General features: G+C 41.7%; 2 protein-coding genes and 5 non-coding genes across 7 annotated transcripts; 6 read left to right on the top strand and 1 right to left on the bottom strand.

The window, feature by feature from the left end:
* The first annotated feature begins 1,562 nt into the window (after positions 1-1,562).
* Positions 1,563-7,806, top strand: LOC149282173 (eukaryotic initiation factor 4A-II). Its single transcript, XM_089498482.1, has 11 exons — positions 1,563-1,591; positions 2,679-2,724; positions 2,796-2,928; positions 3,127-3,266; positions 3,936-4,104; positions 4,629-4,738; positions 5,253-5,396; positions 5,642-5,779; positions 6,054-6,143; positions 6,425-6,504; positions 7,662-7,806. The coding sequence occupies exons 1-11, from the start codon at positions 1,563-1,565 to the stop codon at positions 7,804-7,806; spliced, it is 1,224 nt and encodes a 407-aa protein (XP_089354608.1).
* Positions 2,979-3,047, top strand: LOC149282178 (small nucleolar RNA SNORD2). Its single transcript, XR_016277984.1, has one exon. It is a non-coding gene; the product is annotated as a small nucleolar RNA SNORD2 (small nucleolar RNA).
* Positions 4,139-4,204, top strand: LOC149282177 (small nucleolar RNA SNORD2). The gene has a single exon (XR_016277985.1). It is a non-coding gene; the product is annotated as a small nucleolar RNA SNORD2 (small nucleolar RNA).
* Positions 4,906-5,083, top strand: LOC149282176 (small nucleolar RNA SNORA81). The gene has a single exon (XR_016277988.1). It is a non-coding gene; the product is annotated as a small nucleolar RNA SNORA81 (small nucleolar RNA).
* On the top strand, positions 5,840-5,965 carry LOC149282175 (small nucleolar RNA SNORA63). Its single transcript, XR_016277987.1, has one exon. It is a non-coding gene; the product is annotated as a small nucleolar RNA SNORA63 (small nucleolar RNA).
* Positions 6,697-6,826, top strand: LOC149282174 (small nucleolar RNA SNORA63). The gene has a single exon (XR_016277986.1). It is a non-coding gene; the product is annotated as a small nucleolar RNA SNORA63 (small nucleolar RNA).
* Positions 7,807-10,420: 2,614 nt separating the features above from the next.
* On the bottom strand, positions 10,421-26,403 carry LOC149282172 (replication factor C subunit 4-like). Its single transcript, XM_089498533.1, has 10 exons — positions 26,276-26,403; positions 24,396-24,474; positions 23,094-23,173; positions 22,014-22,133; positions 21,497-21,640; positions 14,203-14,323; positions 12,600-12,725; positions 11,588-11,668; positions 10,670-10,786; positions 10,421-10,516 (listed from the first exon to the last, which is right to left on the bottom strand). The coding sequence occupies exons 1-10, from the start codon at positions 26,401-26,403 to the stop codon at positions 10,421-10,423; spliced, it is 1,092 nt and encodes a 363-aa protein (XP_089354659.1).
* Between the last annotated feature and the right edge of the window lie 1,492 nt (positions 26,404-27,895).

Raw genomic sequence — 27,895 nt, 5'->3', positions numbered from 1 at the left:
CAGGGACAGACTAATATTCTGCAAAAGATTCGACTGCTGAGGACAGGGGTAAAGTCATTTACTCTAATGAAGCCCCTTTCCGACTGGGGCATCAGGAATAAAACGCTTATCTGGAGAAGACGAGGTCCTGTGTGATGCCAACAGTAAAGCATCCTGAGACCAGTCAAGGGAGTGCGCTCGCTCACAATGTTGCCTAAGAACACAGCTGTGAATAAAGAATGGTACCAACACTAAGTAGCTCGGGCAACAAAACATTTATATGTTGCGTTCACGGCCAGGAAACTCCCCAGACAAAAATATCTAAGAACACTGAACTTTGTAAACACCAATACTAGTGTCATTCTCAAAACTTTTGGCTGTGTGTGTGTGTAAATAAATAAATGAAATAAAATGTGTGGGGAGCAGAATAGAAAAGAAAAAAAGGGAAAGATGATACCAAAAGATGTGTAGAATAACACAGGGGGGAGAGAGAGAGAGAATAATGCAAATACATAAATTTGTTAAGGTGTCAATATAGGTTCTTCTCATATATTATGCCTCAAATTCATAACATAATTAAGTCTTCAGGGATACAAAGCAGAAACATAGTAATAGTCAATATGCTTCATGCACCAAATATTAACATGAAGCCTGTTGCTATATTGCAGTAACAAATCATGCCCGCTAGGGGAAAAGCGGTATATTGTAAAGTTAGCTCAGAAAGTCTCCTTACAGACTGAACTATACACTGTACAGGGCCCGCTCGCCTGTGTTAGTAACTTGCCAGCGTTGGCCCTTCACAACGGAGAGTGAAGTGAGAGGCTTAGAACTGCCGTTGAAAGCTTTTCAACTCCCCCCCAATAAGTTTTTACAAGGCATCTCAATATGTAGCTATTGCAGATGACGCAATGCGAGTGAGGTACAAAGTCATAATTCGGATCCGGTCGAATATTCTGATTCATGTACTTTCAGATGCCGGCTTTCCGCGCGCCTACCATGACTCTCTCTACTCCTAAAACCAACAGAGCATGCTAAATATAACCGGCGTGGCAAAACCAACCAACACCGTATGCGCAGCGCCATAATACACGCCTTGTCACTTCGCTAATTTTACCGAACACAGCCTATTCATACAACCCGATTTCCTCAGCGGTTACTTTTTTTTTTTGTTATAATGAGTCCGGACCGATCACAAGGGAGGCGGAGCTTCCCAGACCCCCACAGCCAGGGGCCTGCGTAGGAAACCCTGTGCGTCGAGGGACCTACAACCTGTCACCGTTTGCTGCAATATCATTCCGCGGGTGAGAAAAGGAGGAGAAATTGAGAGAAAATAGTTCATATACACCACTCTTAACAGCAACAAGTAACTTTGATACCGATGTATTAACAGAACAGGTTTTTTCTTATTTAAAATTTAGCTATATATCGTCCCAACCATAATATGTGTCCGAAACAGGAAGGGGAAGCTTTATATGCGTTTAGATGTTCATGCGCGGCTGGGAAAAAAATAGTCCCGGTGCTATATATGGCGCGCGCCGCCGCTGCTAGATCTTTTCAGTTGCGCTTCGAAGTTGGTGCAGAAGATGTCCGGTAGCTCCGCCGATTATAGCAGGTAATAGCGGGTTTATTTGCTAGGTGTTTTGGGGATAGTAACGTGAGCTTCATGGTAGGTTTAGTTTGTACAGATGCTTTTGAATCTATTTAAATTAAATATCAGTGTGCGACCTGCATTCTGTGGTACGAATGTTTCGGACTAGGTTTATAAAATGCCTGCTCACGGTGTTGTGTGCGGTCACGCAATATCTGGATTTCTGTAACGTCAAATACCTCATACGGCTTCCGCCGATAGCTTTCGCTTTAGCACAAACTCTCTGCCGCTTCTGGAGGGCTGCAATAGGGGGAGTATTAACAAGACAACGCCTCCTTATACGGCCGGCGCAGCGCGTGTGTAGAGGAATTTTATGGCGCTGGACGTGGCTTGGAGCATATATCAGCAGGGTGGGTTTGCGCAAAATGACGCTCTCAGAATATGGCGACAGCGAGGGAATGTGTGAACCTGGGAATTGGCTGAGTATGCGGGCCCCAGCTGATAACGTGCCTGGCCTGCGCTCGGTGGCTGCGTCGCGCTGACCTCATCGCGGTGGCATGGCGAGGCTTGTTTACCGGACTGTCATGTGACGCAACACGTGGCGGGCTGCTAGCTGAGGGAAGCATTGGTGGACCAACGTGGTGTACCTTTGGGCGAAGCATTCATTAAATGCTTGATGGTCCTTCCTAGCAGTTTCTATAACCATATGTCCTGTTAAAGTCTATTTAAATCACCTCGTGGGCCTCTAGCCCGACTTGAGAACTGACCCTTATAGTAGTTTCTTAGGGTCTGCTTTTAGTCTTAAAGATTTATAACTAAGACATGGTAGCTGTAAGAGGGTGCAGTTTAAGTTGGCTAAGACTTTAACATCTAGAATTTACAGCTAACATTTCACGGTGTTAGAAATGGCTGTCAACTATGTTATGGGCCATGTAGCTACTATATTCCAAACGGTGATTGGGCCTGTACTGTCAGTTTAAGGGTTTGTATATGGGTCCCAATCTAGATGTTAACTGGCAGTTTAAATAAATTCTCATGCTGAAAGTCTTGTACTAATGGCTGATGTTCATATACATACAACTTGATGTTTTAAACCTGCTTCTGTTAATAGAGACCATGGTGGCCCAGAAGGAATGGACCCCGATGGTGTTATTGAGGTTAGTAGAATTAATAGTTGATATAACAGCTACATAATATCTGCGAGATGTCTAAATGCTTCTCTTTTTAGAGTAACTGGAATGAAATTGTTGACAATTTCGATGACATGAACCTGAAAGAATCTCTTCTGAGAGGCATCTACGCATATGGTTTTGAAAAACCGTCGGCTATCCAGCAGAGAGCAATAATACCATGCATTAAAGGTGTGTGTGTGTAATTGGTACACGTCCCAACCTAGGGTATCTTGTAAAGCATGTGAAATGATGGTTACCATCTTTCGGGACTGACCTGAAATGGAGAGAACCTAATTTACTGATCACGTGTTAAGAACAATGCCTTTGACCTAGTTTAATCACCAGGTAAAATGTGGGAACATTGAACATGTATCCTACTTTTTTTAGGGTATGATGTGATTGCCCAAGCTCAGTCAGGTACTGGCAAGACTGCCACATTTGCTATTTCCATCCTGCAGCAGCTGGAGATTGATCTCAAGGAGACCCAAGCTCTAGTATTGGCTCCCACAAGAGAACTGGCTCAACAGGTATTAATAGGGCAGCTAACGTTGATGTGTGCTGCACATGTTTCCGGTTTCACAACTGTAAGGCCTCTGTAAAAGACAGAATAAAATATGGAATGGTTTAAGGAAGCTTCCATTCTATTCTGAATGAATTGGTAGATATGTAGTGTTGACTATTCTCAGTTGTGTGACCTGAAATATGCAGCGTACATCGTTCAGGCAATGTGAGCTGTTAATGCATGTCAGTGTTTCTTTAATGCTTATGTGGGATGGCTCATTTCCATAAAACGATTCAGTGTTGGCATACTTAATTACATGTTGGCTTGCGTTTGTAAAGCATGTTGCATTACTGTACAAAAACATGTCTTGATGTATCAAGCTGCATATACTAGAAAGCCAATCTTTAACAGATGTGATTTGAGTGCCTAAATGCAGGAGTAAAGCCATAGCAGCTGCAGTGCAGGGATCTGTTCCTAAACTTTCAATTGCCAGTTCATTGTCGGTAGTAGTTTCAGCTCCATTATAGAAATCTCCAAAAAAAAAAAAATTTAAGCTACTTGCATAGAAAGGCTTCACATCTGTAGGTTTTCCAGTAATGATGGGTCAGGCTGTGGCTGCTTTGAGTTGATAGTGAGGGTTGTATGTGTTGATTTGGTTTACATGTATCTGTTTTTTTTTTTTTTTCATTCCTAGATCCAAAAGGTGATATTGGCCTTGGGCGACTATATGGGTGCTACTTGCCATGCTTGTATTGGTGGCACAAATGTTCGTAATGAGATGCAGAAACTGCAAGCTGAGGCTCCTCACATTGTTGTTGGAACTCCTGGACGTGTATTTGACATGTTAAACCGGCGATACCTATGTAAGTGTTGGTGTTAAACAGTTACTGGTTTAATGAGCGAAGTGATGGTTTACCATCTTTCGGGACTGAAACCTGATGATCTTTTATTAACTGATCGCTCAAAAGCTCTTTACTTGTAAGGGGCTTGTTCCCTAAAGCCAGAGGGTTCTGAGGCATCACTGTGCCATTTTGAGTTAATTTGCAGCCTAATCTTAATATTGCTGTGTAAAGGCTGTAATTTATAAAGCAAGAGTTGTCCAACAGTGGTGACTGGGTCCAGTTAGTGGTGCCTTTTCGCTGTAACACCCATGACTGGTGCATTCTAAATGCTGGGTTGGCTTATGCGCACTTAAGGATCTGTTTAATGCCATAGTGTGTAAAAGGCCAATTTCCTTTAAAGGAACATTTGCTTGTTTCTGTGACACTGATTTATTGGAAACTGGTACCATAAACATCAGAAGCTTTTTAGCATTATAGCTTTTCCAACAAATCATAGGAAAGCTGATATATTTGAAAGGTGTTTATATATATATATATATTTTTAGCTCCCAAGTGGATCAAGATGTTTGTATTGGATGAAGCAGATGAAATGCTTAGTCGTGGTTTTAAGGATCAAATATATGAGATTTTCCAGAAGTTGAGCACGAACATTCAGGTAAATGGTGGTTAAACTTTTAAAGTATACTAAAGTAGTAAATCTTGTATTTGGAACATCTGAGCATATGAAATGTATTTTCTGTACAAATTCCATTAAATTAATTTAGTATAGAGGTGGCATGTTTAATTTCTGAAAACTGCCTTAATTACTAGCATGTTAAAAAAGTCTTCTTGTTTTAAGAACTCTGTTAAAATTACTGTTCCTGGATGTCTGGGTTCTGTAATAATGCTAACAGGGTACACACAGGAAGTAGAATACATGCACTCTTATCGATTTTGGACATGGGTGGACCTCTTTCTTAATGTCCAGTACCCTCTGTCTGAAAGATTTGGTGCAACACCTTTGACAGATTTCTCTAGCACCAGAGCCACACGACTCAAGTCTTCAAGGGTTGCAAACGGGGCAGGAGTTGTGTAGCCTTGTGTGAAGATGTCTTAGTGGAGATGAATGTGATCAAGATGTGTTATGAAAACATTGTGCTCCTAACTGAACTGTTCCACTCTTTCAATAGGTTGTCCTGTTGTCAGCTACTATGCCAACTGATGTGTTGGAAGTGACCAAAAAATTCATGAGGGATCCAATTCGTATCCTTGTGAAAAAAGAAGAGTTGACACTTGAGGGTATCAAACAATTCTACATTAATGTTGAACGGGAGGTGAGTCAATGTCTACAACTTTTTGTGTCATACAATATGTTGGTGCCTGCACCTGTAATATGCTTTAAGGGAGTTGCAACATAAGACACTTAAAAGGAGCCAAACACACAGCGCTGATATAAAGTATGAATAAATTACTTTGTTCTCATGTTGTATAAAACTAGGATTCTGGCTTGCTATAGCATTGTACAGAGGCAAATGAAGTAACTTTCACCACAACCTACTTACGCATTCTGTTTCACTAGGAATGGAAGCTGGATACTCTCTGTGACCTGTATGAAACTCTGACCATTACGCAAGCTGTTATTTTTCTGAATACCAGAAGAAAAGTTGACTGGTTGACTGAAAAAATGCATGCACGGGACTTCACGGTCTCTGCTCTGGTAAGATTTTTTTTTTTTTTTTTTTTTTGCTTAAATGCCTTTTATAACGGGCTATTTAAAAAGCAGGATAAGTTACAATTTAGCATAACAGTGCTATGTTGTCGTTCCCCCTGCTAAAATGAACTTGTTTCCTTCTATCCTTGACTGCTGCTTTTACAGCTGGCAGGGACGCTTGGTCTCAGACATATAGAGCATAGCATTTTTAATCATCACAGCAGCTTTTTGGTCTAGTTAACATTATACTAAAAATGCAAATTGGCAAATATCTCAACAGCATGGTGACATGGACCAGAAGGAACGAGATGTCATTATGAGAGAATTTAGATCTGGATCTAGCCGTGTGTTGATTACAACAGACTTGCTGGTAAGCCGCCCTGTGTGTTACAGTCCACCCATATCCAAAGACTGTTACTTTCTGTGAAGGTTCCACATACCGAACAGTTAAGTCCTTTGGTAAAGCAAGAACCACATTCCACAGTGGACTACACCGTTGTAGTTCACCACTATATTGTGGCTGACAAGCTTGTTTTGCATGTATATTTGGTATGGTGAACTGCTGCCAGAGTACATATCTGGTTGGAATGTATTTGCACATAAGCCCATAATTCAAATTGTCAGTGCCTTAACTCTTCCCTTTAATTATAGGCTCGGGGTATTGATGTCCAGCAAGTTTCTTTGGTTATAAACTATGATCTGCCTACAAATCGTGAGAACTACATTCACAGGTTAGAAAAATGTCATTTTTTTATAGTAGCCGTATGTGTTGTGCTCTTGATCTATAATCTTCTGCTTCTTACTTCACTCTGTCAGCTAGACCTATGCATGATATTAAAGTATCCAATGCCAAAGCATTAAATACCTCCCCAGAGAATTCTTATATTCTAAATTTCTCTAAAGGAAGCATTGTTTTCACAAACATGCAGGATAAGTTACAATATAGCTGTTGTGCTGTGTTGTCGTTCCCCCTGCAAAAATTAAATTGCTTCCTACTATCCCTGCCTGCTCTGAATCTTACCCCGGTAGGCAGGGACGCTTGGTCTCAAACATCCCCTGTGCCATGGAAATGGTAATTTTAACTGTAAGGCAAAAACCTTTATTAGACTTTTATGTTTAAATAGTTAAGGAGCAGGATACAGCTGCTCCCGGACACTGCTGAGAATGAGCCCGTGGAAGTGAGTGGTGTGTGTCTCTTGATCAGAGAATACACACTTCTGGTCGTGGTGAGATGGCGGCCAGTGGAACATGGACTAATTTGCTGAAGGTAATGTATTCGTGTATATAATGCAGTCTTCACACTTGGATTTTGTAGTTTTGGGTATTAATGCCTTGGCATATGCTGTCTTTAGTAGCAAATACAGTAGTGATAAAGCTGCTACATTAATACTGTTCATAAGAGTAAAACTTTAAATATTACTGTAAACTTTTGTCATGTGGCTATTATTTATTTATATAGCGCCAACAGTTTACGCAGCGCTTAATACAATACATAAATTCAAGGGATATGACAAGACAAGAATTGACAGACTAAGACAAACCGATACATTTGGTGGAGAGAGCCCTGCTCGCAAGCTTACATTCTACCAGTGCTGTTGAAATTGCCAGTTTTCCTCAAGCAGCACTTCTGTACAATTAGACTATTTTCTGCTACAAACGAATATGCAGAAACCCTAAACTATCTACGGCAAATATCCTGTTAGATTGAAAATGAGGACTTGTATAGAAACCTGCCTGAAAACTGTTCTTTGATTGACATCTACATGTCTGGTAGGACAAATACAATTTACCACCAGTCTTAAACTGCTACAGTTCTGCTGTAAATAGAATAAATAAAACAATGGGAGTCTTATTAACAGTGCAAACTACCATTCTGTCCCCTCTGCAGAATTGGTCGTGGAGGTCGTTTTGGTAGAAAAGGTGTTGCCATTAATTTTGTTACAGAGGAAGACAAGAGGATTCTTCGTGATATTGAGACTTTCTACAATACTACAGTGGAGGAGATGCCAATGAATGTGGCAGATCTTATTTGAGCCCTGGATGAGACTGATCGCTTGGATGCAGTACTTGCTGTTGCTGACGAGGCGAATTGCGACGTGCATTGTGCTGCTTTGGAAATATATTTGAATCTTGTCTCTATGCTCATAACGGATCAGAAATAGATTTTTGAGACGCGAAGAGACTGTAGCTGCCTGCTTTGGGAGGAAGGCTGTGGGCTTCATCCTCTTTCCAGAGTTTAGACTGTTGGGGTGGGTTGTAAAGTGATGGGGTCTTTACCTTTTCTTTTCATTAGGAATTTATTTTCTAGTTCTATACCAGTGGTTGTGTTAGATGTTCTGTATCATTTAATAATTTACTTATGGACTAAAAGGTATAAGTGCTGTATAAAATCAGCAAATTATGTTAAAGTTGCATATACACCTTTATTGTATATTTCAGATGTAGCATTCACTAATGGTATATAGCATAATTTTAATTATATAATAGTGATTGAGTTTGCGCTAGGCCCTGAAACCCCAACAATCTGTTGTATTGGCTTACTTGTAAGGTTGCACATGTCTTATTGAAGTTTAAGTGTTTAATAAATTATTCAGATGTCAAGCACTGTTTTTTGTATTCCTTACAGCACTTAACACAAAGCAGATTTGTAAACTGGGAGACTGATACAGATCCTCAATTTTAAAGCTTATATCATGCCACTGTTTATATGGCAGCTGCTTGGCAGATAAGCAATGTCAGTATTACCAAATGCATATAGTACTGTGCTAGTACTTCATGTATTTGATGTGCAGAGAAGCTGTAGTACGCTGCCCCTTAAATTTGTTTTTGTGACCCTCTTGCCTGAAGTAGCCAGACGGCAGTAATAAAATGTTCCCTGGTTAGCCTGAAACACTAGCTCTGACTGTTAATACTGTTAATGTGAGCAGGGGCAAGTAGAACAGCATGGCACATTCAAGAAGCAATGCTAGCGGTAGAATGTATGTAATGGGCTGCCATTTGTCTATGCCACCAGCAGTTTTATGCCCTTCAAACATATTTGCTTTACTGCGACTTTGGGTGGAGGGTCCTGCTGACTTTGGTCTTTGTGGAGGCAGCATAACCCCCTTTTCTTCTACCCTTCGCTTAGAAAAATGAAACCAGCCAGTTATGACTTCTAGTTGAATAAGACATGTATTGTCAATTTAGGTGAAAAGAGACTGAATATAGTGTTACTAGTGAAATTCACATGTAAGCTATTTCATATGAAAAACGTATTTGCCAACCTGCCCCACTTATGTACTTCTACCCCCAGATATCCCTTATACTCCCTATATGCCACTCTGCCTCCAGAAAGCCCTTAACACCCACCCTGATATGCCACTCTTTCCTTCCCCTGACTTACCTGTGTCACTAGACTTGTCCCTTGTGCTTCAGATTCCTTGGGGTCTAGTGGTGGCAGCTGGCATAGGCCTGCACAATGCATATGGACAGCCTGTGCTGCTAGCCCTTCTGCCAGGGCTTCTATGAATGAGCAAAAAACAAAATGCTGTCTGTGCTTCTCACCCTATTAAAGTTGGCAACAAATATGTAAACCTAAAATAAATGAGGTTTTTTCCCTGTTCGCTTCTATGAATGAGCCCCAGGAAGGTTGTGATACCAGCACTCCAAGCACTGGCATCAGAGGTTGTCTGCACGCATTGCACTGACCGCTGCCGCAAAGGATCTGGATCTTAATCTTGTAGGCAGGCCTATTTGAGTTCTATTTTTATTAGCTGTTTACTGCCAGCCATGTAATCTGTCTTTTAAAGGGGATCATAAATCAGTTTTCCAGAATTCATGATCACAAGTAGGGCCTTCCTTAACAGATACTGCTGTATTCAGAGGACCAATATCTGCCAAAATTATGCAGTTATCCCCACCAACCATGGTGGTAAAGTAAGTTCAGGAACATGCGTCCACATTCAAAATCCATATAACAGAGGAACTATGAGTTCTATAGTATCGAATAACATGATCCACACCTTCCATTTGTCATAATTATCTCAAGAAGGACTGTAACCAAACACTGGGAGGGGACACCCTGTACCCCAACTGAGTACTCCCACTAAATATTGCTTCCCAGCAATACCCACCTGACAAAGTCACTATTTCAGGGAGAGCTCAGGGTCCGAGGACGTTATTGTCCAAAAAGCTACATGATCCGTAGCCAGGACCCTGAGTGACAGCATTGGAAGCTTCCCAGGGAATAGTCCGCTCAGTCGCTGGCCAGAGTACCGTGGGGCTGGGTAACCTTGGTCCTAAAGAAACCAGGGTTCCCCAACAAGTTCGCTCTCTGTAACCATCGGGTGTTACCCACCACAAACTTAATGTAAAATCAAAAGGTAGGGCAAAGTGGCCACAGTGACGATGTTCCAATTGTCGGCAGCACCATATTTTCCGGTCAGGTGCATCGAACGTTTCCTTTGATTGTACAGCCCCCATGGACAGCTTGTTCATGGGAGTCTGGTTCCAGCAGACCAGACAGGCATTCAGTCACCCTGTGCCCCCCCAATGAGCCATATTTAAATAAAGTAATCCACACAAATTATTTTTGTAAACACTTTTATAAACACATTCATTAATACAAAAGTTCTATTCCAAAATATTTTGACATTTTAAGAAAGAAAATTAGCAATTTTGAGTCAGTTGTTGCATAACAACTGCAAACAGACCAAGCATTTGAAGATACTCATCCGCTCCATCTGCCAAACATTTGTCAACGTCCTGCAATTACAAAAATAACAAACTAGCAATATCAAAAGGTAAAAAAAAAAATCCAGATTTTTGCACAGGCTATGATAACAGTAATTGCACTCTCCAACTTCAAAACACTTTCAGCGGTTACTACAAGATATGATTTAGTTATTTTCTACTTACTGCAAGTTTTTCTGCAATGATGGCCTTCTGTTTATCAGTGAAATCCTGGCGTTCAAGTATTGAATCATGAAGCTGATTTATAAGCTGGTTAGCTGCATGACCGTTATTTATCATGTTCTGTGTGAAGAAATTGATTATTCAGATTTAAAATCACAGAGAAACCAATTTTCATGTTCTTAGCCAAGGGGGTTATTGCAGACTCTGCCGATGAACAGAGGGATAAAAACAGTTTGCAAATTAAGTAAATCAATGATTTTCCCATTTATTCACGGAACTGAACTTAGGAATCTATAAAAGCGGAAAAGGGCTATCTGATAACTAGGTGGGTTTCGTGTACTAAAATTTCTTTGGGTTGGCTTGAATACTGTGTGACAAGATGATGCTGGTGATTATGTATGTTAATACGCAGTACAAGTAAAGGAAATAGGTTGGTGGCTGCAATGGCATTTGCACATTAGGAGCTGGACAGGAGTGTGACCCAGGACCACCTAGCTAAACAGAACGATGTCTGGCTTGGCAAGTCATACTGGGGTCAGGTTTGTGTCCTGGCACAGCCCTGCTCTAGCTACAATCCAACAGTGATTCAGAGATTAAACACCCTTGGCTATTGCTCTTAAAATTGGGAATACCAAGTGCTGCATACTTCTATCTAAGTGGCATATACTGCAGAGTTTGCCAACCTTTTGTCACCTGTCAAGCAACCCAAGAAACAGGTTCCAACAAGTACCCCAAATATCATGTTTTTAGCCATCAGGTAGTCTGTTAAGCAGTTATTTAACACACGGCGCATTCCTACCCACAGAATGAGAAACTGACAGTGCATCTTAATTGTGACCTACAGGGGCTTTATAGTGATCACCTATGACCCGTGTTCCCATAAATAGGTCGGTGTATATAACCCGGCATTTATTTTCTTACCTTGACCGTATTTTCCAGTTTTTCAAATGAACCACTTTGGCAAGTTACTAGGATCTCATCAATAGTTTCTTTTGGTATTACCTACAAAATAAGGGCACAGATAACTGCATAAGGACTGGGTAGTGTAGAATGCGATCTTTACATACCCAATACCTACTTGGTATGGTACGGTTATATGGTAAGATGCAGATATGTGCTACTGGGGATTGTAGCTGTTCCTGATATGCTTTGATTGCCACATGGGCCAGTGCCTTTTTCCTTGTTTTAGGCCCTCTGTACCTGTGTAGATTACTCTTCTTTCCCTGCCATTAACCTGGTGGCACATCACATGAGAGATGGACTCCTCCTTACTAGGTAGGCAGGCAGGACTCAAAAAAGTAAAAAGTACAAATAACCCCCTACCCTTACAGTATCAATGATTAAAAAAGGAACTCAGGAAGCCAAAATACTGCAAAAGTGAAAAAAAAAGGTAGAACCTAATTTTCCTTTGCCAAACCTGGTGGCACATCACATGAGATGTAAAAAAGCAAAAGTAAAAAAGGGGGGGGGGGGGTACACATTCATTCAGCAGAAGGAAAGGCAGAAGCCAGCACTTTCCTTCCAAACACTAGATCCCTAGAACCCAATTCCATTAAACGATAGTGCTTGGCTAAAGTGTGAGATCCTGTTGGGGGAGAGGATTATTTGTACCTTTTGCTTTTTGAGTCCTGCTTACCTAGGAAGGAGAAGCCCCCTCTCTCATGTGATGTGCCACCAGGTTAACTGCCGGGGAAAGGTAATTCTGATAAGGGGAATTTGTCAGGCTGGTTCTTCCCATGTGAATCGGAGATGAATATTTAGCTGCTTGGTTACCTTTACCAGGAACAGTGATTACACGTAAAATAAGAGGACTAGAAACCACTGCCATCACAGCTGAATGAACATTTGATTAATATTTAGTAACAAGTACCCAAGACAGCCTTTAAAACACAGCCACTTCCCAAAACCTTCTAAAACAGAATGTTATGCATACCCCAGCTATTTCTATAACTACTTGGTGTGTTATCTCTTTCCCAGCAGTAAGTCTTGTTGCACTCTGTAAAAATGTGATAGCTTTCCGCAAGTCTCCTTCTGAAACCTCAACCAAGCAATTCACTGCCTGCAAGAGAGCACAGATAAATACATAAATGTATGACACACAGAACATGCCAATTATCCCCGCATCTTTTTGCTCAAAAGCTACTTGAGAGCAGAGACCATATGCAAAAAAAAGTTGTAGTATGAATTATACACACTGTGCGGACAAGGAACAAATACCGTATTGACTCGAATATAGGCCGCACTTTTTCCCCCCACTTTAAGTCTTTAAAGTGGGGGTGCGGCCTATATTCGGGGTCTAGCGCCCGACGCCCGGGACATGCAGTCCCGGGCGCCGGGCAGGCAGCGGGGTTAGGATACAGATCCCCCGCAGCGGTGCAGGGGACCTGCATCCTACTCCCCGATACGCTCAGACAGCCTCCCCTGCCAGCACTTTCCACGGGGGGAGTGCCGACACGGGAGGTTGTCTAAGCGCATTGTGCAGACCGTCCGCACGATGCGTTTTACCTCTGCCGGGGGGACTTACCGGAGCAGACTCCCGGGTGTCTTGCGGGGCCGGCGGGGGACATCTACGCAATACACGTACACAACTTCCGGTGCCGGCACCGGAAGTTGTATACGCGTATTGCGTAGATGTCCCCCGCCGGCCCCGCAAGACACCCGGGAGTCTGCTCCGGTAAGTCGGGGGGGGGGGGCAGAGGAGGACAGTGGCAGCATATCTCGGGGGGAGGGGGAAGGGGACGGAGGACAGTGGCAGCATATCTCGGGGAGGGAGGACAGTGGCAGCATATCTCGGGGGGGGGGGGGACAGAGTGGTAGCATGTTTTTTTGGTGCTTTTTTAAAGAAATAAACTTTTTCTTTAAAAAAGCACCAAACTTTTAGGGCACGGCCTATATACGGGGGCGGCCTATATACGGGGGCGGCCTATATCCGAGCCAATACGGTAACTCAATTCTACAGAGGCTACACCAAATAAATACATGTCCAAAAGCATGAGAGCCCATTTCTTTGCCCATTTAATGAAAAAAAGTGTATCTTCATCATAGCATTAATCCTGAAATGTTTTCTGTCTACAAATTATATAAATAATAGACTCCCACAACTTAAAGCAGCCATGAGCCACAATTAAACTACTACAATCAGCTGCAAATTCACGCTGCTGCATGAAGATTTCGATGCTTCCAACACAAAAATAGAGTGCGGAGCAAAAACAAATACAAGATGAACCCATCAGTCGGGATTTTAAAGCCAAAAATCAATCGATCATTCAGCTGATTTTGCCAATCTAGGGAATTGGAATTTTCATTTCTTTGCAAATCCTGCCACTTTACTTCTTAGAAGAAAATATTGCTCCTAAATTTTAGGATTTCACAGTAAGTGAACAATTTTTACAATATAAAACCCATAGAATAAATGTAAATGTGTTCTAAGTAGCTGATATACAGAACAAAGATGTCAGTTTAAACACTGACAGAACACGTGAGATTATAACCGCAGACTCCCATTTTTATTTGAAAAAAATATAATGCAGAAATACCTCATTTGAAATTTTCACATTTTCCTTCTCGCAGATTCCCAGAATCCTCTGGGTTTGTATTTTATCAGCCAGCGGTTTAAATCGAAATTTGGAACACCGGGACGTTAAAGGTTCTATTATTCTGGAACAAAGAGAGGGGATTTCTTATTAAGTGTAGGAGAGCATGAAAACACACGTCCAGGGTCTGCACCAGGCAAATGGCACAAAGAGTTAAGGAGTCAGCAGGTGTCAGGAGGCAGCTGCCGGGATACGCAGAAGAACTTAGTGAATCCCTTACTCAAACAGAGACAGTGAAAAATGAGTTTCCCAAAGAAAATTCAGCTCTACTAGAACCGTAAGCACCTTCATTCACAAGCATTAAAAGCCACATCTCAATAATCTAACCATAGAAAACATAAATACCATTAAATAACTAGCTTAATGCGCAGGGTGCTTTTCTAAAAGGCTCGGTCCCTTCCTACTCAGTGGTGACATTTGTCAGACGAACCCAAAGCATTGCATTGGTGCAAGGTTTTAAAAGGCACAGGTGGGGAACGATAAGACCGGGGCCTAGGTACATAATGGCAAGAACGTTTCACAAGTCTCTGCTGCTGCCGGGGCCAAGGCCAGATTCATTTAAAAAGCACAGTGCATTTTTAATGTGTTCCAGTGCACTTTACTGCATGTTATTCAGTGCAGCGATTGTTTAGTTACCAGAGGTCCCATCTCTTAACGCCTCCCCAGCAGCCTCTTCTGAAAGCAGGGAACACAGTACGTTTCAAGTCTATAGGACCTGAGCTCCAATTTAAAATCAATGGGAGTGGCAGCAGCCAATCACATGAATGCTATCTGAACACTGATATTTAAGGGAGCATACACGTGACTAACATCAATGCAAGTGCTACCAAGTACAAACACGGCAATCGCATACTAATGCTTCCTGGTTTCAGTAGAGGCTGCCAGGGGAGGAGGAAAAAAAACGGTAATTTTTTACTTACCGTAAATTCCTTTTTCCTTAGTCCAGTGGCAGTACAAGTGGGTAGTAATCTTACTCGGGACAAGTAGAACCTAAAAGTGAATAAACAGTTAAAATATCCGAAGCCCCTCCTCCTTACCCATAAAAACCGGCACCTCTCCAAAGATGGCAGTTAGTAACAAGACACACAGAAATGGATGCAAAGTAAAGTTTATTCTCAACGAAGGGAGGGAAATCTGTACTGCCACTGGACTAAGGAAAAAGGAATTTACGGTAAGTAAAAAAATTTCCGTTTTTCCTGTCATCCAGTGGCAGTACAAGTGGGATGTAACAAGATCCCGGAGAAGGGGGGGAAAAAATGCCTAGGAGACAACAGCTCGAAGCACCTTGCGCCCGAAATCCGCCGCAGAGGAGGAAAAGACGTCTAGCCGGTAATGTTGTATAAACGTATTGAACGAGGACCAGGAAGCCGCCTTGCAGATCTCTTCAGGAGAAGCCGAAGCCTTTTCAGCCCAAGAAACAGACATGGCTCTAGTGGAGTGAGCCCTAATGGGACATTGAAGCAACTCGCCCTTGGCCTGGTAGGCCATACGAATGGTGTCAACAAGCCATCGAGAAATGGTAGCCTTTGAAGCCGCCTTACCAGCAGAATGACCAAAAAAATTGACAAAAAGGTGGTCGGTGGTGCGGAAGGATGAAGTACGCTTGAGATATATGTCCAAAGCCCTTTTAACATCCAAGGAGTGCCATTTACATTCTTCCGGGGAGGAAGGAGACGGAAAAAACGAGGGAAGAACCAATGGTTGATTGATACTCGCCCTGGAGATGACCTTTGGAAGAAACGAGGGTTTCAAATGCAACACGACCTTGTCCTGATGGAAAACAGTGAAATCCGCCGAAGACGAGAGGGCTTGAAGTTCCCCCACTCTCTTGGCTGAAGTAATCGCCACCAAAAAAATCGTCTTGAGGGAAAGGATCTTCAATGAAACTTCCTCCAATGGTTCGAAAGGAGCCGAACAAAGAGCCTGCAGGACGAGAGTAAGGTCCCAGGTAGGAAAAGGAGACCTTGACGGGGGACGCCGAATGGTCGCGGCTTTAAAGAAATGTCTTACTAGAAGGTGAGAGGCCAAGTCTGAAAGAAAAAAATGATTAAGTGCCGAGACCTGACCCTTTAAGGTAGAAACACTGAGACCTGAATCCAAACCATCTTGCAAGAACTGCAGAATAGAGCTGATATTCTGAGGGAAGACAGTCAAACCTCGAGCAGAGCACCACAGAAGAAATTTTTTCCAAATACGAAAATATATCCTGGATGTAGAGCGTCTCACAGAATATCAGAAAGGTCACCGTCAACACCTTGGTTCCGCAGAATCATCCTTGCAAAAGCCAGGCCGTCAACCGAAACATCCGAAGGAGGTCTGGACGAAGCTCCCTGTTGTCCAACAAAGGCTCTGACGTCGGGGGTTCCCAGGATGCCAAGGTAAGTTGTCTGAGAAGGCCAAACCAACTTCGACTTGGCCAGTAAGGTATGATGGCCAAGACCCTGGCCCTGTCTGAGCAAATCTTTTGGAGAATTCTCGGGATCAAGGCTACCGGAGGAAATATGTAGGCCAAACGGAAATTCCATTGAATTGAAAGGCCGTCCAGAACCTGAGGAGAATCCAGCCTGTTGAGGGACGCAAAAACCGACACTTTCCTGTTTTTTCTGGTAGCCATCAAGTCTATCTCCGGGAGGCCGAATCTTGCCACCAAGATGGAGAAGGTCTGCGCGGTCAGGGACCACTCCGCCTGAGACCACTTTGCTCGGCTGAGGTCGTCCGCAATAAGATTGTAGCAGCCTCTGATGTGGGTTGCCGAGATGTCCTGCAGATGTTGTTGGGACCACTTCATTAAAACAGAGCACAGAATCTGAAGCTTTCGTGTTCGCGTTCCTCCTTGCTTGTTTATGTAAGCCACTGTCGTAGCGTTGTCCGACTGGATTCTTACAAAACGACCCTCTACATGGGGGCCAGAAGGACTGCCTTTAATTCCCTGTAATTTGAAGACTGATGAGAATCTTCCGGAGACCAAATTCCCTGCCTGAAGAGGCAACCTAAATGCGCCCCCCAGCCGATTCTGGAGGCATCCGTGGTTAGAGTTATCCAATGTCGGGGTTGGAACGAGAGACCCCCGGAAAGATGGGTTGATTTCTTCCACCAGTTCAGCTGAGATAGGACTTGGCGTGATATAGTGAAGATTGCGTCTAAGTCTTCTTCCCTTCTTGACCATTTGGAAAGGATCTGCCACTGTAAGGGACGCAGCTGAGACTTTGCCCAACGGACCGCAGGGATGGACGCTGTAAGAACACCCAGGACACTCATAGCCCTTCTGACAGAGCAGGTAGGATTCCTTTGAAGAAAGGAAATTTCCTGTCTTATCTTCCTGATCTTTGATTGCGGGAGGAAGATGCACTGGGAAACTGAGTCCACCATCAACCCCAGGAACTGGATCCTGGTGGAGGGAAGGAGATTGGATTTCTCCTTGTTGATGATCCAGCCATGTTGTTCTAGAAAATGAACCGTGGTGTCCAAGTCTGCCAGAAGTTTTTTTGTAGAGTTGGCCTTGATGAGCCAGTCGTCCAAGTATGGTATGATAGCGACACCCCGGAGTCTTAGGCTTGCCGTCAATGGGCACAGGATCTTGGTAAAAACTCTTGGAGCCGACGAAAGACCGAATGGGAGGGCTGTGAATTGAAAGTGATAAATTCTCTTGTTTACTCGAACCGAGAACCTGAGGAACTTTCTGGACGCGTCGGCCATAGGCACATGAAGATAGGCGTCTTTTAAATCCAGTGTAACCATAAAATCTCCTCTTTGCAGAATGAGTGACAGATTGGAGGTTCTCCATACGGAAATGTTGATAGCGTACACAACTGTTGACCCTCTTTAGATCCAAAACCGGACGGAATGAACCGTCCGGCTTTGGAACCAGAAAGAGACGAGAGTAGACACCCTGGAATCTGTGACGAACTGGGACCTTCTCTATGACTCCTTTCTGTAGCAGCGTGAGGCATGCTGAAAACAGGGCTACATTTTTGCTTTCCGCAGGATATGAGGAGATGAGAAAGCGACTCAAAGGAGGTCGAAAAAACTTGATTTTGTATCCCTCCGCAATGATCTTCCGAATCCAAATATTTTGAGTGGTCTGCTCCCAGGCGTCTCTGAACCATAGCAATCTTCCTCCTACTTTGTCAGAACTTCCTCTTTTCTTGCTTACCAGGACGTTCTTGGAATTTCCTATCTCCGTAGGGACGACGAAAATTCTGAGAGCGGGAAGACTGGAAAGGTCTGGCATTCTGATAAGGGTATTTACGATTCCACTTGATCCTTCTATCTTGAGGGAGAGCTCGTTTGGTATCCGACATCTGTCTGATCAGGTCTTCTAGCGGAGCTCCAAACAGCTTTTTCCTCTCAAAAGGTAAATCACATAAAGAGGCCTTGGATGCCGAATCCGCTGTCCAGGATCGTAACCACAGGACTCTTCGTGCCACTGAGGACAATCCCATAGTTCTGGCCGATAATTTAAGAGATTCATGAGATGAATCCAACAAAAAACTATTGGAGAGCTTTAACCTGTTAAGGAGTCTGGAAATCTCAGAATCTGAGTCATCGGAGAGACATTCTCCCAAGGCGTGAATCCAAATATTCTGGGCTCTAGCCACCGCTGCGCTGGCCACCGTTGCCTTACACTGTGAACCTGCAGCTTGAAATATGCGCCTGCACGAAGTTTCTGCCCTTCTATCCATGGGGTCTTTAAGACCTGACACCCCTCCAATTGGAATGGTCGTCTTTTTGGAAAGTTGTGCAATTTGGAAGTCCACTTTAGGGGGATCATCCCATGTGTCTTCCCCTTGAAGTTTAAACAGTTGTCTGAACTGTTTTGAAATAAAGGCTCTTTTACCTGGGTGCTTCCATTCTCTTTCCATAAGTTCTGTTAATTTCGGAAGAACCGGAAAACCTTTAACCTTCTCTGAATCCTCCTCTAGTAACAGACGCGAAACCTCCTTAAAAAGCTTACGAAGCTCCTGAGGAGGGAAAAAAACCTCATCTTCTGAACTATTACTTGAAGTAGAAAGAGATGAGTGAGAGATTTCACCGGAGGAAAGGTCTGATCTAGATGATGATCTGGACCTCTTGCGTTTATGCGAACTTTCCTTCCTTTCCTCCTGGGAATGAGAAGCAGAAAGTTGAAAAGCTTCAAAGGTCTGGGCCAAATTCTCCTGGAACCAACCCAGGAAGGAATGCAAATCTTTTTGCTTTTCAGTAGCAAGTTGTTCCGCCGAGCAGGAATTACACATTTTCTTACGACAACCATCCGGGAGAGGAGTAGCACACTCTGAACAAGCCACATGCTTGGATTTAGAAGTAGCTTTTCTGGGAGCCGGTGGCCTTTTATCTTTCTCCAGAATTTCTATAGGAACCGGACTAGACATCTGATAAAAGAAAAGAGAGGTTAAAAAAAAAAAAACTTTTTTTTTTTTTTATATATGAGGGCAGAGAAAGTATAGAGCCAAGATAAATAAAATCTTACCCTAAACTCCTCTGAACCGTGTGGGGGGGCTGGTGACACGGTAATCCTGTACTGGCAATGCTCCTGCAGTCAGACAGGAAAAAGCGCCTTTTATAGCATTCAAAAATGCCGCCCTCCGGAAGATCCGATTCGCGCATGCTCAGTAGCGCGATCGGATCTTCAGTGGAACGCAACGACACCCGGGCGTGCGTTCCACCGTAATGCGCATGCTCCCGCATCACAATACAAAAGGATGCATAACAGTCATCTTCCGTAACGCGAACCGCTACGGAAGGAAAAGCCTCTCTCTGCTCACCACCCGGGGAGCAATCGGAGGAAGAGGAACCCCCAGGCAGCAACCCGTGCGCCTCACCAGCATCGTCCGGAACTGAAGATTCTACCGTCCGTCCCTGAAAGGGACAAGAAAAAAACTGCCATCTTTGGAGAGGTGCCGGTTTTTATGGGTAAGGAGGAGGGGCTTCGGATATTTTAACTGTTTATTCACTTTTAGGTTCTACTTGTCCCGAGTAAGATTACTACCCACTTGTACTGCCACTGGATGACAGGAAAATACAGAAGTCTAATGTTTCTCGCATACAGTAAATGCAGTAAAAATGCACTCCTTTCAATTTTGAGGACTAGGATGTTTGAGGTTATGAAGTGCAATGAACACCAATCACTTCCTAAACGTGCTGTTCCACATTGATGTTCTTTCCCAACTTGTATATGCAATAGTACTGTGGTATCCATCTTAAATAAGTGTATTCCTTTTTTAAAGGGAGATACCATTTTGCTGTATTTTCTTATTGAAAACATTTCAGCGAAGTCTGTCTTCACTGCTCAGCCTGCCCATCGCAGAAGGCCGTTATTTTTACGGTCTTGTAGTTTAAAAGCACCTCACATCCCTTCCAGCACATCTATCACATAAAACACCCCACTCAATAACAGTTTTAGGAGACAGGGAGCATTAAGGAGAAAACCAAAATGATTGATACCAGGAAGAACTTATCTGGGGATGTTTTAAGGGGCCTCCTATGTGGAACAGCACCCGTAAATAAAATTCTGCATATATTTGCACTTAATTGTTGCTGGGGGGGCAAATTGCTATTTACTCCTATTTAGCTGTGTGATGCAATGCATCTGATAACACAAATTAAACAGGGGAATATCTGTAACTACAGGATGGAAGAATACAGTATACAGCCATACAATGTTACAAGTATTATTACACAGTATCCACTTTAAATAAATAAGGCATACATTTAACTAACAGTAGACGGACTTTTGGGTACCATCCTAATCATAATATTTTTTTTTTTGAATATGTTGTTTCTTAACACATTATTGTATGCTGTCTTACTGCACTGTGCTGTACTGCGATGTTGTTATTTTTTTTTTAAATTCTCCGTTTATTGCAAGGTGTGTAAAAAAAAAACAAAAAAAAAACAAAAATAAAAACAAAACAGCAAAGAGGCAGTGGACACGTAGTATGCCCATCTAGTGCAGAAATGCTTTTGGTATATTTAACATCTGCTCCAGGTTTAGATACAACTGGCCGCTGAAGCTTCCAGCCATATATTCTGTACCTCTCCCAAGGTCATATACTTTTAAATTCACTCCTAATACATTTTAATGCAAGATACAAGGGGCCGGTAAGTGTGCAGAAGCAGCAAAAGCAAAACACACCAAACAAAGCAGACATTACGGATTGCTGCATCCAAGGTGGAATTTTATCACCCATTCAAAGTTCAAAATAGAAAATGTTAATTGATTAAAACCTAAATCTCTCACCTACTGACATAATTGCAAATCAGACAGAATCGAGTGGTTTTGGACTCTTTCTCCATTGTGCGTCTCAGAGCAGCTTGCGCAGCCGACGTCATTGAGTCCGCTTCATCCAGTATTATAATTTTAAATGGGGGGCATGGCTTTCCACTGCAAATAAAAAGTATTAAAGCGCCATGAACGGCAGCATATACAAACACTTCATTGTTCCAGTTCCATATGCTCTTTCTGAATTGCTTGTAATAGCTGTTCCCAGGGAGCTAACTGGTTCTGATGAAACATCAAGGCATGGAGAGTATAACAACACTCTCAGGAAAGACTTCTAGATTCTCTCCTCCCAAATAAAGATTGATTACAACTACTAACATTTGGAATTCAGTTACGCATTTAGTTTTGTTGATGGAAAGTCAAAAATATTCAGAGCAAGTGATCACCAAAAATGGTCATAGGAGTAAAATTACAACCTTTAATACTAGTCATAACCATATAAAATAAAATATACTAAAGTAAATAAGCAGCTTACTCGTGCCTGCTCCCTGCCACTGTTAGCTGAGCAAAGTTTTTCACTTTTTCTCGAACAACTTGTATTCCTCTTTCATCTGATGCATTCAGTTCTAGAACACGCTGGCGAAACAGCTCAGGCCTACAAATAAAGGTAAGTTTATTGCAGTAGGACATCAGGAAAACATAAAAGTCCCAGTTATATCTATGCAATACTAACCATAGGCAGACTTAGACCCCCACCAAAAATGAACAAATGGAAACATAAGTTAATGGGACACTCCAGTGCCCTGTGCGGTCCTCCAAACATGAATGCATATTAAGTTCTTAATTATAATAAGTTCTTAATATGCATTACAAGTGTCTCACACCCCATTCTCTTACTGTTCAGTCAATCTGGATTTACGTTTATTAATATTTATGTAAGCAATGTTTACACTTGCCATTTGTTTGACCCTTTTGAGTAATGGGAATCAAAGTGAAAAGAGGGAGAAAGAGTGTTTCTCCCTCTTCAAAAAAAAAAATAATCCAGGGATGTCACCATCCAGTTCCAACACAGAGCCCTCAGGTCTTTAAAGACCTCAAACAGATTTACAGTCAAAAAAGTCTAAACATAAAATAATTATAATAGGGAAACAAAAAAATACTATCCCTACCACTATCAATTTATATTAAAAATAACCACCTCCCCCCAGTACAACATTGAGAAAATATGAGGATGTCGAACTTAAATTAGGGCTATTTTTTTTTTTTTTTTATCAATGGCACCTAATTTGTGAAAGAAATAAGTAATATTGGAAAAAAAATTCTAATTGTGTGCATTTTTTTTTTGCCATTTAATTCATTCCGAATAAAATAGGAAACAATTGACAAAATAGAAAAAAGAATAAAAAAGAAGTACAGTAATATACCAAGATAAGGTATTTAAGGAGGGCATTTCAATTGCTGAAACAAGAAGCCAAAAACTAGCACAGCAAACTGCAGGGCAAAAGTATAAATCCCTTTAATTATTACTGAACAATGAAATGTGTGGAATGCTGCAGGATCAGCAACACTTAAGCAACCGATGGAGCTTTATTACGTGCTTTCTATTGTCACACACCCAAAGAGCTCTCTGGAGGCTGCCAGAATTGTAGATGTTTTCCCAGTTCCAGGAGGCCCATAAAAGAGTAGGTTAGGGAGCTAAAAGGACAAAAAGAAAAAAGAAAAAAAAAAAGCAAAGTAAAATGCATTTAGAGTTGTAAAATGAACATGAAATATCCAGTACAATTAAATTGCTACAAAAATAATGACTGCTGAAATAAATGAGCATTTAATGTGCTGTTCCATCAAGTCACAAGCTGAATAGCACACTAACATATTAATGAATGAATATAAGCAGATTTGTTACTCAAAAGCCCTGGGAGCACACATTAAACAACATGACTAAGACTGCTAGCTTTTGTTTAAGCAATACATGTTTTCAGCAAGTTCACAAGTGTTTCCAGGAGCTTCCCCAAAAATTCTGGAAGGAATGATTATTATTATGTATTATTTTGTATAGCGTCACCAGATACTGCAGCGCTGTACAAAAGGTAGACAGGACATATCGATTAGTATATAACATAAGTAGATTACATACATAACCAAGTGAGGAGGGGCCTGCTCAAAGAGCTTACATTCTAGATCATTGAAAGGGACAATGCTTTAAATGTAGTAGCAGTGTCTGAGATTCTCTTAGTTTTGTAGAAATGGGCTCCATTTGATCAATTATCACTGCAATTGATTGTAATCTGAGCCTATTTTCAAACAGCTTTCTATATAGAATAACTTGGTACATTCTGTTGGTGACAAAAATTACAATACTGCTGTTCAAACATCCCTAAATGTTTTTGGAAACTGGCAACTGAAGCTGGGGTTCATTAAGCAGCCAATGTGGGGAGCTGGGCAGTGAATATGTAGCATCCATATTTTTATATGGGAAATGTGAAGAAAGGGGAACACAGGTTGATCAATCTTAATTGTCTATATTGTAACCTTAACCAAGTTGGAATGAGTTCTCAAAATACACGTTTGGCTATAAATTGGGCATTTAAGATAATATATCCGCATTTAAAAACCAGGTTGTCATTATTAGAAGCCAGAAAGCAATGTGTTATTAATGGTGTATATATAAAATAGCACACCATGACACCAGCAGAAACATTAAAAACAAATGCAAATAAGCCCTTATAACACTGTCTTTATCTAGACTTTCTCTATAATATTTACTAAAGAAGAATGCATATTGAAGTACCAACATGCAATATTTAAACACACACCATGGCTGGGGGAGATGCATATGGGGGATTCTGCAGAATATCCCATGCATTTGCAAAAGGAACAAACTGGAATTTGGCCTGGTTTATTAATTCAGTTTACTCACATCTGCTCCTTCCAGTGATTTTTTCAATACCGCTACCACTTCGTCCTGGTAAGCCACTTCATCTACACATTTGGGGCGACTGTATGAAAAGAGGTAACCAGAATGAGGAATCTGCACACGCCAAAAGGAACTCAGGTGCTTAACTGTGCCAGGAAGGGCCAGCTCCCCAGTAGATCAAAATAAATAAAGGCTCCAGGCACTCATAGGTTCCAGCTCAGGCAGATTTATTAGAGGAAGACAGAAACAACGTTTCGACCTCACAATGAGGTCTTTTTCAAGTCTTGAAAAAGACCTCATTGTGAGGTTGAAATGTTGTTTCTGCCTTCCTCTAATAAATCTGCCTGAGCTGGAACCTATGAGTGCCTGGAGCCTTTATTTATTTTGTATGAAAAGAGGTGTCAGTAATTTGTTTTGAATTTAGTTGCAGCACACCTTTTATTTATACTTCTTTGTACTCATCTGTGTATCCAGTCTCTTTCTCAAATCCTACTTTTTAGTTTTTGGGTTTTTTTCCCAATAAACCTATAAGGCTAGGTTTCCACTTGGTTTTTTTTAGCTAAAAACGCCAATAGCGCCACCTGGCGTTTTTTAGTGAAAAAACGCAGCAGCCAGATGTTAGCTGTTCTTCAATAGGAAATCGCAGAATGCCATATCCACTTGGCGTTTTTTTGTTTGGCGTTTTTTCAGTCCTCTTGGCGTTTTTCTGCTTTTTTGGGCTCTGTGGCAGTTTTTCAAAATCGCAGCATGTTGACACTCTGGCGTTTTTTGCAAGGAAATCTTGGCGTTTTTCTCCAATAGAAGTCTATGGGAGAGAAAAAACGCCATGAAAAAGCCATGTGGGTTTATTGCCTTGGCGTTTTTTATGGCGTTTTTTCCACAGTTACAATGCAGAGGATGGACCCGGTATCTGTGTGTCCTACGAGAAATAGGCTGGAAACAAACAGTTTCACACAAAACAAAGTTCATATTGAATTCTACACCATTTGGAACAAACATCCATTATAAACAAACCAACGGGATCCTGCCTGCCAAAAGCAACAGCAAACAATTTGCACCATCATTTGGGGCCAATCTTCCTAGAGGAGCAGACATTCGGAATAAAGCAGGCCTTACAAACCACAGAAAAGAGACAGAAGGGTCCGCCGGGGCATAGAACTCTACCAAGTAAATGACATCAGGGGGCAGATACTTGACATTTATCCGAATCCCTTTTAGCTGGGTGAAACTTCTAACTTGTAAAGGCTGGAAAAACTGCCTAAGGTCAAAAAAGCAATTTCCACAGAAAGGCTAAAACGCCAGAAAAAACTCCAGAAAAAAAACGCCAAAACGCAGGAAAATGCAGTGGCAGTTTTCTTGGCGTTTTTCATCAAGAAAAAAAAAGCAGGACAAAAACCCAAGTGGAAACCTAGCCTAATGGAGATTATTGCCTCCCATTAAATAATTTCTCGCCTTTTGACCAGTATGTTAGTTCTTGAGGAGATGAAGGTTAAGGTAAGTGTACATTTTGATGTCCCAAATTTTTACAATTTAGGCTTGTTTCAACCACATTAATATGTCACCTACTTTGAATTCATAGTATTGAAAATGCTGTCACCCAACAGCACAATTAGATTCCAAATGTCTTCATACGAAAAATAATACAGACATATCAACTTTGTTACATGGCTTTAGCTAGTCTCTTAAAAAATACTAAAAAGGACCACACAGACATCATAATCATTAAAGTGCATATGGTAACTAGAGTGCGTGACTTTAAACAACCCAAAAAAGTTACACATTATCACTTTGAGAAGGCCTATTGCAGAGCCTTTCTGTAATGTGCAAAGAAAATGAAGGGCATGTATCGAAGCCTTGCAATAAGATAATGTTATGGTCATTACTATTTTTCCACCCATGGTACAGCCTTCTGCTTCTTGCCATCAGAACTGCTGCCGGCGCCAGATACAGAAGCTTTATCTTTCTGGGGCTTTGTGCTGATGGACGTTGCCCCTTTCAAAAACGCCTGCATTATGTAAATACCTGTAAAGATGAACAGTGTTTATCATAAACGACAAAGCAAGATACACAGTGCAAAACAATTTAATATATAGCACTTCCCAAGTCACATATCTTCATTCATTAGGTTTATCAAGATTCTATTTATTACGCTGGTGTGACGTTACAATAACTAATTACTTTCATGTGCTTATAAAACAGTTTCCTCATTCTGAGGAAAGAAAAAGCACAGAAATAGGATGCAAGAGAATTTTCTATAGCTCATGATGTGACAGGTGAGACAGGCCATAGTGCCAGTACCCACATCAACGTGCTTAGGAACACTATGGGAAACCCTTTTCACTGGTTCAGCAATATATACATATATATACACATACATATATATACACACACTTCTGCAGCGAATTGAAATGGGAAGCGGATTTTCTGCTAGGATGACCTCTGAAAGATGCTTCCCAAAGTCACAAGCAAAATTTTGAATGGCTGAAGGTTAGTCATTTCTAGTAATTTATAAATTAAAGCACATGCATTAAGGTACCTTTTACCTACCTATACATAAAACAACTATAATATCCCTGAAAAATACAATAACCATTAAATCAGTGTGACTTGTGGGGAAAAATGAGGCAGACATTGCAATTAAGCTGAAGATGAGCACTAAACTAAAAAAAATGTTTTAGGTTCAGACAAGCACCATTTCTAACATACAATACCTACATCTTAGATTTACATTGTAGCTATCAGGATTACTGAAACTCTTGCAATGCAAATGACCATATTTTGGTAACACGTATAAATTAACTTACATCATGGGATCAAGGTAGCATATTCTGGGATTCTCAATTCATTTCTTTAATGTGTGATCTATGATTCCACTCTGATACCCAGTACAGAGATGCCTCAGACCCTGCATTTTCACAATACTTTCCCCACACAAAATACGAAACCGTAACCTAATATTTACCTCAGTTAGTCAAACACACAATCGTCTGTCAATACAAGTAACGAACGCGCCAAAACGGTACATCAGAACTGCTTCCGGCGCACTGTCCTACGCGCCAAGCTCGAAGAAAAGTCACCAAGCGTCTCCATAGAGACGGAGGCGGAAGTTTGATTCGCAATCAACCGCCATGTTGGTAGGGGAAAGGAGTGACATAACATACATTGGACAGTAGTAAAAGACGTTTTAAGATACAACTTTCTGGTCGAGCGGTTACTTAAGCGTTCGGTGCTGCTGACTCCAAACGTAACGCACAGGTTGTCAGCAAGCCACAATCCTTTGCTGGCTGAAGGAGGATAATTCGTCATGGTTTGGACTAATAATGAAATTCTTTAATGGGCGCGAGCTAGAGGCAGCGTTTTTTTTAATTCAGCAGGGAGTTTGTTGTTATATTTTAATGACATCGTCAAGCAAAGAATGGTCAGACAGTGGATTCAGATAAGGTCAAGTAAAAGTACTTCGTAAGGGGAACAGAAAAAAGTGGTAGAGGCGAATACAATGAAGG

Source organism: Sceloporus occidentalis, unplaced genomic scaffold (genome assembly GCF_023333645.1).
Source record: "Sceloporus occidentalis isolate IW3139 unplaced genomic scaffold, rSceOcc1.0.p SCAF_121, whole genome shotgun sequence".
NCBI lineage: Eukaryota > Metazoa > Chordata > Lepidosauria > Squamata > Phrynosomatidae > Sceloporus > Sceloporus occidentalis.
This window is presented reverse-complemented; position numbering and strand designations above follow the sequence as displayed.